This window comes from Sceloporus occidentalis, unplaced genomic scaffold (assembly GCF_023333645.1).
Source record: "Sceloporus occidentalis isolate IW3139 unplaced genomic scaffold, rSceOcc1.0.p SCAF_3, whole genome shotgun sequence".
In the NCBI taxonomy this organism is placed as follows: Eukaryota; Metazoa; Chordata; class Lepidosauria; order Squamata; family Phrynosomatidae; genus Sceloporus; species Sceloporus occidentalis.
The window spans coordinates 122,521,223-122,534,497 of record NW_028316983.1 but is presented as its reverse complement, the minus strand read 5'-3'; the positions used below and the strand labels follow the sequence as shown (position 1 = coordinate 122,534,497).

The 13,275-nt window shown below is 37.8% G+C and overlaps 1 protein-coding gene across 2 annotated transcripts in view; it reads left to right on the top strand.

Annotated features, from left to right (window-relative positions):
- The window catches only part of LOC149316690 (RAB6-interacting golgin-like), a 59,953-nt gene extending 50,104 nt beyond the window's left edge, over positions 1-9,849 (top strand). Inside the window, exons 6-7 of one of the 2 annotated variants that reach the window (XR_016280516.1) lie at positions 3,923-4,072; positions 9,504-9,849. Coding sequence is in view for 1 of the 2 variants with exons in the window: in XM_089516054.1 (XP_089372180.1) it covers positions 3,923-3,943 (21 nt within the window). In the remaining variant the exon portion in view is untranslated. Of the gene's footprint in view, positions 1-3,922; positions 4,217-9,503 lie in introns of those variants that run through there. The other variant, XM_089516054.1, reaches the window with a different exon arrangement.
- Positions 9,850-13,275: the final 3,426 nt, after the last annotated feature.

Here is a 13,275-nt window from a genome sequence, read left to right as displayed (position 1 = left end):
AGAATTGTAGTTCCTGGGAACTGTGGCTTCTTGTAGCCCCAGAGCTCCCTCTGACAGAGAAGGCTCAAAATCTCCCAAAACTACAGTTACCCGGATTTCCCAGCATTGAGCCAGGGCAGTTTAAGAGAGTCTGAAGGTGGATTTATTTCTGCAGTTTGGGAATTGCTCCTGGAGGTAAGGCTGGGATGGAGGAGGAGGAGGAGGAGGAGGAGGAGGAGGAGGAGACATCCTGGGAAAGGAGGACCCACCTGGCCTGCCAGCAGCCCCGACTGCCTGTCCTTCTCGGCTGGGCTCTTCAGCTGGGCTCTCAAGGCTCCCTTGGCTACATGAAGGGAGGGATACAGGCGCCATTTTGCCTGGGCTCCACTCCTCCTCAGTGCCCCCTGCCTTCCAGGGCCAAAAGAGGAGAGGAGGAGGCTCTTTCTTCTTGTTGTTTTTGGGCACCTTCAAGCCCTTTCCCAGCCTCTCTCCTCCTCCTCTTCCTCCTCCTGCTGCTGCTGAAAAAGTTAAACCTTGCGCCCCCACGACTTGCGCCTATTGAGGGAAGGGGGCGGGGCTTCTGGGACTTCTCCCTGGCTCTCTCTGGCCTCCTTGCAATGCCCCCCCCCCCAATTTTGCACCCCAGGCAGGGTGCTATCTATATGATAGAGCCGACCCTGAGTGTAGCCTATTTGGGCTGGAATGGACTGAGGAAGAGAACTAGGCTATAAGCATGGACATATTTTCTTGCAGAAGCATTTCCTGGTACAGTTTCCTAAGATTCTATCTGTAGAAATGCCCAGGATTGAACATGGGACCTTGATCTTCTTTATATAAAGTACTGTATATACTCGACTATAAGTCGACCTCATGTATAAGTCAAGGGCAAGTTTCAGGGCCAAAAATAAGGATTTTTCTGTGACCCATTGATAGGTTGAGGGTAAACTTTAGGGGCATATAGCAAAGGATCTAAAGGATGAAGCAAAGCAAAACAATGTCAAAGAACTTACAAAAGTCCAGCAAACATAACTGTTTGTGCTTACTCTTAAGGCTGGAGGGATGAGAGAGTAGAGGGGGTCGGTGCTTCACATATTATACTCCTGCTTTTCACCAGGTGATGGTTCCTTCTTTTAACTAAGAGTTAAGATACACTACGTATATTGATCTGTGGATAAGTCGACAAGTTTTTGGGGGCCATTTTCTGACCTAAATTTCTAGACTTATACATGAGTATATACAGTATACCCCACATTTCTAAAACTTTCCTTGGAGATAAAAATAATATCTGATCACAAAACATAGAAAGGGGCCAGGTCATTGTTTAATCTGCCCCAGCATTATCTACTCAAAACTAAGTGAATGCCAGAAGGAATCTTTTGAAGGCCAGCCATCAAGTTCTTCTTAAATGAATCTAACATTTTGAAAATTTCAGAAATGCTCCATGGTTGTATGTTATTTTAGACATGTAATGAAATAAAGTCATTTTGTGAAATTATCTCACTAAAAATTGATGCTGTCCATTTGGATTAACTGTGGGCTTTTTAAAAAACAAACAAAAATGTGGGAAACTATTTCTAGGAATGTTATAGGCTTGATCCGTGAAAAAGTATGGATCTTTAGCAACATTTCCAAGATTAAGAATGAAATTGTGTTAAATTCCAATTTGCCATGATCTCTCTCTCTCTCTCTCTCTAATGCCAAGAGCATAACATTCCCAGGCATCTGAATGTGTACATGATAATAATATTGTCATGAATAATACAGTGCCTAAAAGCTTACATATCTGTCATTTTGGTGTCTTATGTTCATTATATGAACATGCATTATGTGAACTGACAGTTAAATATGTGTGCAAGTAAAACTCCCATTCCTGCACACATGAAAATTAATCCCTAGCCCCTTTGCTCTTCGAAAACAGACCAGATCAGTTCAAGCTTCAAACCAACCACAGCAGTAGCTCAGGAACCTCTTGTGGCCCAGTGAGCTTGGAGTTCAGATAGTGGCATGATGGCTCCCAAAGGTTGGAGTGCACCAATGAAGGCTAGGGTGGGCTTTTCCAGATGTGGTGGGAAGACAAATTTGTAAAGTGGAATACAGTTGCCACTTGTCTGGATGATTCCCTCTTCAATGAATGGGAAAGAATAGCTGTATCCTGTAGCAAAGATCACAACATCCATGTCTTCCTCTCTGCTGCCATCTTCAAAAATGACACCTTTCTCTATGAACTTCTTGAAATTTGGTTTCATTATTATCCTGCCTGCAAGATGGGATTGGGCAGATTATCAGCTATAACAAGGGTTTTACTGAAGATCCTGAAAAGTGAAGAGGAAAAAATTAAAAGGCACTTAATTGTTATGAGTTTGGGACTGGTGTTTGTTTAAACTTCTTAGCTTAATCCAATGATATTTTGCAAAGGCAACAAATGTCCCTTGTGCGTAACTGGCTCAAACAACTATTATCACAAAGAACTGGGTGTAAGGGAAGGACCAGAAGACAAGTAATGGGGAGAGTGAATTGTTTGCAGTGCTGGTGGAGGTAGAGGGAATTCCAGAACAGAGGTCAGACAAATCAGTGCCATATGAAAACAATACAGGCATACCCTAGTTAACAACGCCTCTGGCAAAGAAGTTCCTTCGCTGTTGTTAACTGATGTTGACTTTGACTTATGCTTACCCTATGAATGAGATCTTCAAGTCAATAGCCCTGCTCAGTTCTTGCAGACTCAGGGTTATACTTTCTTGATTGAGTTTTGATTGAATCTGTATTGTTGTCTTCCTCTTTTCTACTGCATTCTACCTTACCAAGCATTATTGTCTTTTCTAGTGAGTCATGTCTTCTCATGATATATATTTCATGATATATCAAAAGTATGAGAGTCTCAGTTTAGTCATTTTGGAATCTAGGGAGAATTCATGTTTGATTTTCTCTATGGCCCATTTTTTGTCATTTGAGCAGTCCACGGTATCCATAGAACTTCTCTCCAGCACCAGATTTCAAATGAGTTGATTTTCTTTTAAGCAGCAGTCTTAATTGTCAGCTTTCATAACCATACATAGAAATTGGAAAAATGATTTTACACACTCCTTTTACACCCACACTGTCAAATTCAATAACCCTTATTGAACATACCACATTATAGGGCTATAGAACCCAGGGGTTATAATTGAGTTTTGTTTGATTAAGGGTTGTGTGTATTGTGAGCATATTGATGGATACTGCAACCATAGATTGAATAAAGATTAAATTATTTGTTTCAAAGTGGGGATTCTGGATTCTGGAAAGAACTTATTAATGTGTTGAAGTAAATATTAATTGCTAAAGGTTTTGCTGACATGATGTATTGATTCTGATTAGTTTCTTTTCAAGTTAAATGTTATGTTATCTTTTTTGTCTGAAAGTTATGAGCCAATGGTGAACATTTATTAGAACTAACCTGTATTATAAGTGCAGATGGATAAAATGTATGCACTAGTGTGTTAAGAGAAGTCAGTTATATAAGAAGAGAGGTTCAAATGAAGATGGTTAATTGTCTGATAAGACTTAACAAGGGAATCAATATGTGTTTTTAACGTGTTTGATTGATTCAGTGAATTAAAGATCTTATAGGTTCAATCCTTGGGATAAAGAGAAGTGTTGGTGAGACTGTGGGGTTGTTTATGGTGTAGCCAGGTGTGGAACTATTAGCCTGAGAAGAGAGACATGTTTATGGTTCCAAACATTTGAAGGTCGTTCGGTTTCAGTGAGAACAGGAACATGAGAACAACACGTTTCTCCTGTGTGAAAGAATGTGATGTTTTGAAATGCTTCTGTAAACAACATACGATTTATTGGTTTACACAAACTAGGGGTGGTTATATTTGTATAAAAATAGTAAGAATAATAGTAATACACTGAGAATAATTTACCAGATTTACCAGATTGGTTTAATGTTATTTTTGTGTAGCTATGCAAAAGAGGAAGCTAAATCTAAATAAATAAACAAGACAAACAGCAAATCAAGAGGAAGAACAGGAAAATATTGGGACCAGATTTGTTTATTTTTGAGACTCATGCGGAAACAAGAGAATCTACAAGACAAAAAGAAGAAGAAAGGGTAAGAAGTGCTTGAGTTCAGTTTAATATTATATGGTAGATCATTAAAGGTACCAAGAAATCAAGGTAAATTAAGTGTGGGTTGTTCTAAAATAAAAATTGAAGACCCTTATCAAGATTGTTAAGTTAAAAGTTAAGTTAAAAGTAGATAAGAGTAATATAAAGAGTATTTTCTGTATGAGGTGAAACTAGATGAATTTGAGCTGGCTATAGAAATGGTGGTATAATCTCCCTGTATTGTGTTACTATAATTATTTACTGCTATAAAGCAAAATCTGTTTTTGATAATCATCTGGCCTGTTACAGACTGCCCAAATAAAGCTGCTTCAGGTCTCTTTGGAGGTATGCTATTTAAATGATGCATGGGTCCTAAGAGTCCGGAGGTCACATCAAAGCCACACTCCATTCCTAAGCACTGGAGTGCAGCTTTGGTGCAGCTTCTGGATTCTTAGGACCCATGCATCATTTAAATAGCATACCTCCAAAGAGACCCGAAGCAGCTTTATTTTGGCAGTCTGTAACAGGCCATAATTTTGATTTAATACATAATTGTTGAATAGGAACAACAACTAGCAAAAAGGGAAAATATGGCTAAAATCAATAAAAGACCAACACAATCCCAATTAGTACTAACAACACAAAGGAGAAGATCTATGGAGGATACAATTAAAATAATTGACCCAAATATTCACATCTTGGATGAAATAAGGAAATTACAACAAGAAATAAAAAAATGCAAGACTGGAAACTAAGGAAGACATTAGAACTGCTTGCGCGGAATTAAGAGAAGAAATAAAAGATACTCGATCAGAAATTAGGAAAGACTTTAAAAAAGAATTAGATTCCTTTGGGAAAAAATAGATAAATTGACAATTGATCTTACTAAAACTCAGAAAGAAGTTGAACAGATAAAAGAAAGAACAAATGATTTGGAAAAATCATCTAAAGACCTTAACCAACAACAGGAGGAAAAAAGATGCATGGAATGGAACAATGAATTACGATACAGGGAAAATGTATAAAATAAGAGGTTTAGCTGAAAAGAATAAAGAAGATTTGTATGAGAGACTTATTCCTGCTTTGGCCACATATATTGATATAACACCAGAAGAGTTGGAATTAGAAATTAACAAAACTTTTTGAATAAATTCCTACTATAATAAGGATAGAAATATTCCAAGGGACATTACGGTATGCTTTTTAAGAACAAAAATAAGGGATAGATTCATACAACAAAGCTATGAATCAAAGTTATGGATTGATGACATGGAGATTAAAATATTTAAAGACATGTTGAACAGACACAAGTACAAACCTTTAACCCGACTTTTGAAGAATCTTAGCATTGATTTTAGATGAGAAAGAATTGAAGGAATATCCTTTTTCTATCAACAGAAAAGATACAAAGTAGACACTTTGGGAAAAGCTAATGAAATGGAATGAAGATTAAGAAGAGAATACAAAGAAAATGGAGGGAAAAGAACAGAAAGAGAATACTCAACAAGGGAATGGAAACCTAGCAAAAATAATGATAAGGATAAAGCTATAGGAAAACAGATGGATGAAGGAAAAGTACTGGAAAGAGTTACTCCACTAGAAAGAACAGATCTCTTGACCTGGAATCAAGAAGCAACGAACTAAGGAACACCTTGGACTAAGAACTTAAGGAACACCTTAAAGAACCTATATTTTCAAGGCACATTATTCTTTTTCTTCACATTTGGAACTTTTCTTGACACTCTTTAAGGTTTGCTGTGGAACTATTTCTAAAATAATAAAATAATAAAATAAGTGGGGGAGGGAGGAGGGGGTGGAACAATATAAACAACTACAATGTTGACCAAAATAATTTCATGGAATGTGAAGGGTGTAAACTCTAAACATAAAAGAAACATAGTTTTCCACCAACTTGAAAAGCTAAAAGGAGATATTATCTGTATTCAGGAAACCAAAATCAACAACGGGAAAATAAAATACTTAAGAAACCCGAAATTAGGGACATGTTATCCTGCAACTACAACAAAAAGGAAAAAAGGTGTAGCACTATACATTAACAAGAAATTTAGCTTAAGAGAAATATTTTGTGATACTAATGGAACCTTTCTTGCAATAGAAGTTAAATTAAGGAATCTTGTTATGTTAGTTGTAGGAATATATGCTTCTCATGAAAATACAGATATATATTTTTCAAATTTACACAAGAAAATTCAAGAATGCACATATGATAACATATTACTCTTAGGAGATTTCAACCCAAAACTAGATAGAAAATCAATTATTGGAAGAAATATTAAGAAAAGTCAAGGTAAGCTTCCTAGGACCTTTTTTTGTATGGTGGGAGATTTAACTCTTTCAGATGTTTGGAGGCATAAATATGAAAGAATTCACCTTTTTTTCAGACGCACATAATTCTTTTTTGAGAATAGATTTATTTTTAGCATTCAAAACGTTACTTCCATACATACGATCGTCTGAAATTATTGGAAAACCAATCTTGGACCATAATCCTATTGTAATGAATATACAAGAAAGAAAATTGGAATATTCCTGGAGGTTAAATGCAGATTTACTAGGTGATGAGAAAGTGGTCAATCGTGTGAAGGAGGAAATGAGATAGTATTTCAAAGAGAACATAACAGACACTTTACCAATGAAAACGATATGGGATGCTAGCAAAGCGGTAGCTAGAGGAATATTCATTAAAATAAATGCAGAACAAAGAAAGAAAAAGAAAATAGAAGAGCTACAGATACAAAATAAACTGAAACAAAAAGAAAAAGAATGGAAAGAGAAGTGAGACAAAAAACTAAAGGTGGAAGTGGAGATACTATAAGAAAAACTTAAAACCTTGGCTATTAAGCAAATTATAACAAAATTGAGAATAATTAAGCAAAAAAAATTGAATATGAGAACAAAGCAGGAAAGTTATTAGCACAAAAACTAAAAAAATTAAGGAAAAGAAGATCATTAATATAATAAAATATAAAGACAAGCAATACACAACACAAGATGACATTATAGAAAAATTTGTGACTTACTATGAAGAACTATATGATGATAAGATGAAAAGGAAAATGGAAATCAAAAAATATTTGGAAAAACAGAATATTAAACTAATAAAAGAAAACAAGAGACATAATCTCAATAAGGAAATTTCAAATAAAGAAATTTTGGAGGCAATTCAGAAACAAAAACTAGGAAAAGCATTGGGTCCTGACGGATTATCAGCTATATACTATAAAAAGCTAAAGAAAGAATTGACAGAACCACTCAAACAAACTTTCAATGAAGTATACAAAAATGGTATCCCTGAAACATGGAAGGAAGCATTGATAAGAGTTATCCCAAAAGGAGAAAAAGATCATTCCGAAATAAAAAACTATAGACCCATATCTCTTAATAATGTAGATTATAAAATCTTCTCATCTGTATTAGCCGAGAGATTAAAAAGAATTTTAGTTGAATATATACATGAAGATCAGAATGGATTCCTACCTGGAAGACAAGGACAAAACAACATAAGAACCTTTATAAACATTATGAACAACACAATGAAAAAAAATTAGCATGCATTCTATTAGATGCAGAAAAGGCTTTTGACCAGGTAGATTGGGAATTTTTATTTGAAGTAATTCAAACAGCTGATATGGGTGAGAATTTCGTAAGGTTGATAAAATGATATACAATGAACAAAAAGAATACTTATTAATCAACGATGAAAAATCCAAAGGTTTTAGGATTAGAAAGGGAAGAAGACAAGGCTGTCCTCTGTGCCCTTTACTGTTTATTTTAGTACTTGAAGTATTGATTAATAAGATAAGGAGGGAGGAAGGTATTAGAGGGGTAAAAGTCAAAGAAACAGAATATAAATTAAAAAAATTTGCCGACGATATAATTGTTTTCCTAGATGATCCAAACAACAGTATTAAATTACTGATTCAAATCATTAATGAGTTTGATTTATTAGCAGGGTTTAAAATTAACCCAGAAAAAACAACGATGCTTACAAAAAATCTCCATAGGAATGAGGAAAAAGAACTCCAGGAACTGTCAGGCTATTGAATTGAAGCCAAAGTGAAATACTTGGGAATTTATTTTACTAAAAGAAATATAGGGAGGGAGAATGTTTTGGCCGATGGCCTTTCCCAGATGCACGGGCCTAGGGAAAAGGAGGAGTTGGAGAAACAGGCGCTGTTCACAACACAACAACTGGGGTTAGGGGTGACCACACGAAGCCAGACTAAAAGGGAACAGGAGCTAGCAACCCAAGGCTTAGACCCCCTGTTACAAGAGATCATTCACACCTACGAAGGGGATCAAGGATTTAATAACTTGAGGGGTGAGTTGCAGAAGACAGAACATGGATTGTGGGGCAAGGACAATAGAATATACTTGCCAGAGGGCTTAAGGGCTAAGATAATGGCAACCTGCCATGATGTCAAAGTGGCGGGACATTGGGGGTTTGTGAAAACCTGGCACACCCTACGAAGCAAATATTGGTGGCCGGGGGTGCGAAAGGAAGTGGAGAACTATGTACAGAGCTGTGCGGTTTGCGCCAGAGCAAAGCCTAACACAGGAAAGCCTAGTGGTCTTTTGAGGCCTTTGGAAACTCCCAACCGCCCCTGGCAACACATAGGTATGGATTTCATCACAGACTTACCCGACAGCAAGGGCAGAGACACCATTTGGGTGATTGCAGACTTGTTCTCCAAGCAAGTGCATTACGTGGGGTGTAAAGGGGTACCCAGTGCTCCACGGTTGGCAGACTTGTTCATAGAAAACGTGTACCGCTTACATTGTTTGCCCGATAAGATAGTCTCCGATCGTGCGGGAACGTTCATTTCTCAATTCTGGAGGTGTTTGCAGGACAAATTGGGGGTGCAATTAGCGCTGAGCACAGCTTTTCACCCAGCCACAGATGGTCAGGTGGAACGTACTAACCAATCCGTGGAACGATATTTAAGGTGCTATGTAAACCACCTCCAGGACAATTGGATGGACATGTTGCCTCACGCAGAGGTAACATTTAACATGGTGGTACATTCGAGTACGGGAGTGTCGCCATTTCAGGCTGTGTATGGCTACGAGCCAAGGGTCATCCCTCAGCTAACTCCGGCCCCAGAGGATCCAGTATCAGTGGGGAAATGGAGCCAGATATTAAGAGATAACTGGGGAAAGATTGAGGAGGCTCTAAAGCAAGCTAAGTTGGATTACAAAAGGTTTGCAGACCAACACTGAAAACCAAGTTGGGTCATTAAAGTGGGGGACAAAGTGTTCCTATCTACGAAAAACTTGAAGTGCCGACTACCTTGTAAAAAATTGGGACCTACATTTGTGGGGCCTTTTGAGGTCAAGAGGATGATCATGGAAGTGACGGCTGAATTAAACCTCCCAAAAATGTACAGACATTTACACAATGTTTTCCATTTCAGTTTATTGAAACCAGCGACTTCGAGGAGTGATGAAGACAGGGAGAAGATGGAACCATTACTATTGCTGATTGGAGGAGAAGAGCATTTTGAAATTATAAAAATCTTGGACTCTAGGATGATGCGGGGGCAGTTAGAGTATTTGGTGCAGTGGAAACATTTCTCGGTCAACATGGCTGAATGGGTGAATGTGAAAGATGTAAATGCTGATAAGTTGGTTAAGGAGTTTCATTTGGCTTATCCTGACAAGCCAAAAGGGGAGAGATAAAGTTTGGGGAGGCAGACTGTCAGAATCCACCTTCAGGCAGTCATTCAGGGTGTATTCTGCCATGAGGTTTGTAGAGATAGATAGATGATAGATAGATAGATAGATAGATAGATAGATAGATAGATAGATGATAGATAGATAGATAGATAGATAGATAGATAGATAGATAGATAGACCTTGTAGAGATAGATAGATTGATGGATGGATAGATAGATAGATAGATAGATAGATAGATAGATAGACTGCAGAATGGGGGCCAGTGAATAGGCTCTCACACACAAATAGGGATAGAGATAGATAAGCATATATAGAGAGGGAGTAGAGATATAGATAGATAGGCATTTTTGAGAAGGAGGACTGCCACCATGGGGAATGGGCCGGATGGTCACGTATCTCAGACAGGCAGTTTTATGAGGGCTGGATGGGTAACAGATACCATAGATGCATACATCCTTACATCTCTCCTAGTCAAAGGAACTAGGAACCAAATGGCTACCCCCCCCCCCTTCTTCCCCCCTTCAGCACAAAGGGAGGAATTCTACATCAAAGCTGACCAGAAGAAAGTGCCATTTGAAAAAGCAACCAAAGGGGAGGGGTCTGGGGGATTTTAATGTGCTGTCTCTATCTGGAGTTCTCCAGATTCAGTAAAGATGTGATCCAGTGTATTTCTACTTTCCTTATAATAAATTTTTGTTCTTACAATAGTTGTTGTTAAGGTCTGGTTAGAATACGCAATTCTCACACCAAGCTCGTAATTTTATCAAAGAAAGAGATTAGATTTGTCTGGCATGACTTGTTTCTCAGAAACCCATGTTGACTTTTTGTGATTATGGCATTGCCTTCTAGATGTTCACAGACTCTCTGTTTAATGATCTGCTCCAGAATCTTTCCTAGTATTGATGTCAGACTAACTGGACGATAATTGTTAGGATCCTCTTTTTTCCCCTTATTGAAGATAGGGACAACGTTTGCCCTCCTCCAGCCTGCTGGGATTTCTCCTGTTTTCCAGCAGTTTTCAAATATGATTGCCAATGGCTCCGATATTACATTTGCCAGTTCTTTTAGTACCCTTGGATGTAGTTCATCTGGTCCTGGAGACTTAAATTCATTTAGAGCTCTGGTATAACAACAAACTACAATTCCAAAGATTCTCTAGCACTGAGCAAGGGCAGTTAAAACATTCTCAGACTGGATTATTTCTGCAGTCTGAATTGGACCTACGTCTGTCCTTGGCAGTTAATGAACTGATTCTGAAAAGCTGGCAAACTTCTGAATCTAAATCTTCTTCAGAAATACTATTCAGATTTAATTAGATCTAACTAATCCTGTCATGAATTTGCTTCTGATTGTCATGTTTAAATTCTATGTTTTACAAAAGTTACATATAGATTGGTTAATTATGAATTGGAAATTTAGTTGGTGTTATAGAATTTGCAGTTAGGAGAGTGCATTAAAACTTAAGGGAGGCCAGTGAATGCTGGGTTTAAGATGGATTGTAATCCTGGAGAAACAGTTTTATCAGGTTCTGTAACCATACTTTTGAATTACATGTTGTTAGGTTTGAAATACATAGCTACAAGTTTCCTTATCAGTTCATTTTATTGTTAGATTGCATTGTTCATAAGAATATTGTATTTGAATATATTATAAATTCTGATTTGATTGTTATTGAAGACTTGTGTTCCTAGGTATCTAAACAAATAAGATCATAAGTGGAAATGGTGATGTGTTAAGGTTTAAAGATTGTTACAGGTTTGGTTTAACATAAGGTTAATAACAGTGATGTTAAATGTAACAAGAATACTTTCTTAGTAAAGACTGAGTTTCATAAATGTGTTTTGAAGATTGTAATATGTTAGTGTGTTCAAATTTAGTGCTTCGGTTTAAATCAAAGCTTGGTAAATGAAAGGAATGCTGTGGATATAGTATATCTTGATTTCAGTAAGGCCTTTGACAGCATTCCCCATGACATTCTTGCAAACAAACTAGTAAAATGTGGGCTAGACAAAGTAATTGTTACATAGATTTTTAATTGGTTGACTGGCCGAACACAAAGGGTGCTCTACAATGGCTCCTTTTCATCCTGGAGAGAAGTGACCAGTGGGGCCCCACAGGGCTATGTCCTTGGTCCAGTGATATTTGAAATCTTTATCAATGACACCAAACTAGGAGGAGTAGCTAATACCCCAGAGAACAGAATCAAAATTCAAAATGACCTTAATAGATTAGAAAGCTGGGCCAAAGCTAACAAAATGAATTTCAACTCGGAAAAATGTAAGGTACTGCACTTAGGGTGGAAAAATGAAATGCACAGATATAGGATGGGTGACACCTGGCTGAACGAGACTACATGTGAAAGGGATCTAGGAGTCCATGTAGACCACAAGTTGAACATGAGTCAACAGTGCGACGTGGCAGCTAAAAAGGCCAATGCAATTTTAGGCAGCATCAATCAAAGTAAAGTGTTTAGATTAAGGGAAGTAATAGTGCCACTATATTCTGTTCTGGTCAGGCCCCACCTGGAATATTGTGTCCAGTTCTGGGCACCACAATTTAAAAAGGATGTGGAGAAACTGGAGTGTGTCCAAAGGAGAGTGACTAAAATGGTGAAGGGTCTGGAAACCATGCCCTATGAGGAACGATTTAAGGAGCTGTAGATGTTCAGCCTAGAGAAGAGACAGTTAAGAGGTGATATGATAGCCCTTTTTAACTATTTGAAGGGATGTCATATTGAGGAGGGAGCAAGCTTGTTTTGTGCTGCTCCAGAGACTAGGACCCAGAACAATGGATGCAAGCTCCAGGAAAAGAGATTCCACCTCAACATTAGGAAGAAATTTCTGACAGTAAGGGCTGTCCGACAGTGGAACACAGTCCCTCAGAGTGTAGTGGAATCTCCCTCCTTAGAGGTCTTTAAATGGCCCTTGTGGTCTCTTCCAACTCTATTATTCTATGATTCTATGAAACTGAGTTTGGAGGTGTATCAATCCATTCTGAATGAGGTTACACTCCCCCAAAAAGATTGTGTTTGCAGCTTGGAAATGCTACTGGATCTGTTGCTCTAGTGACAGTTCAGATAAATGCAATGACTAGAAGTGATTATTATTAGCTTCAACTGATATGCTAGCTGTGCACTTACCTAGTGCTGTAGGACCTAAAGATAATAGTGTACATGCTAGTAACCTTAAGGTTGGACTTTTGCAATGTTCTGTACATTGAGCTACCTGTACCTGCTTGGCCCTCTTCCTTAGGGAGAGGGACACTGAAAGCTCCAGCATTGCACAGAATGTCAGTATTGGTGGAAAACTTGATTTATTAAGGGAAGCAAGAGAAAAACCCTCTTCTTCCTAGAACAGTACCTTGATGTTTTGAATAACACAGCCTGCTTGATCTCTGGCTGAAACAAAAGACCATAACTCCTGGTTTTCTCCAAAATTCAGCTAAACGTTCACCCTTGGGATGCTGTAACATAAAGAGACTGCTAGATGGCGATAGCGTCTAAACAAAGTC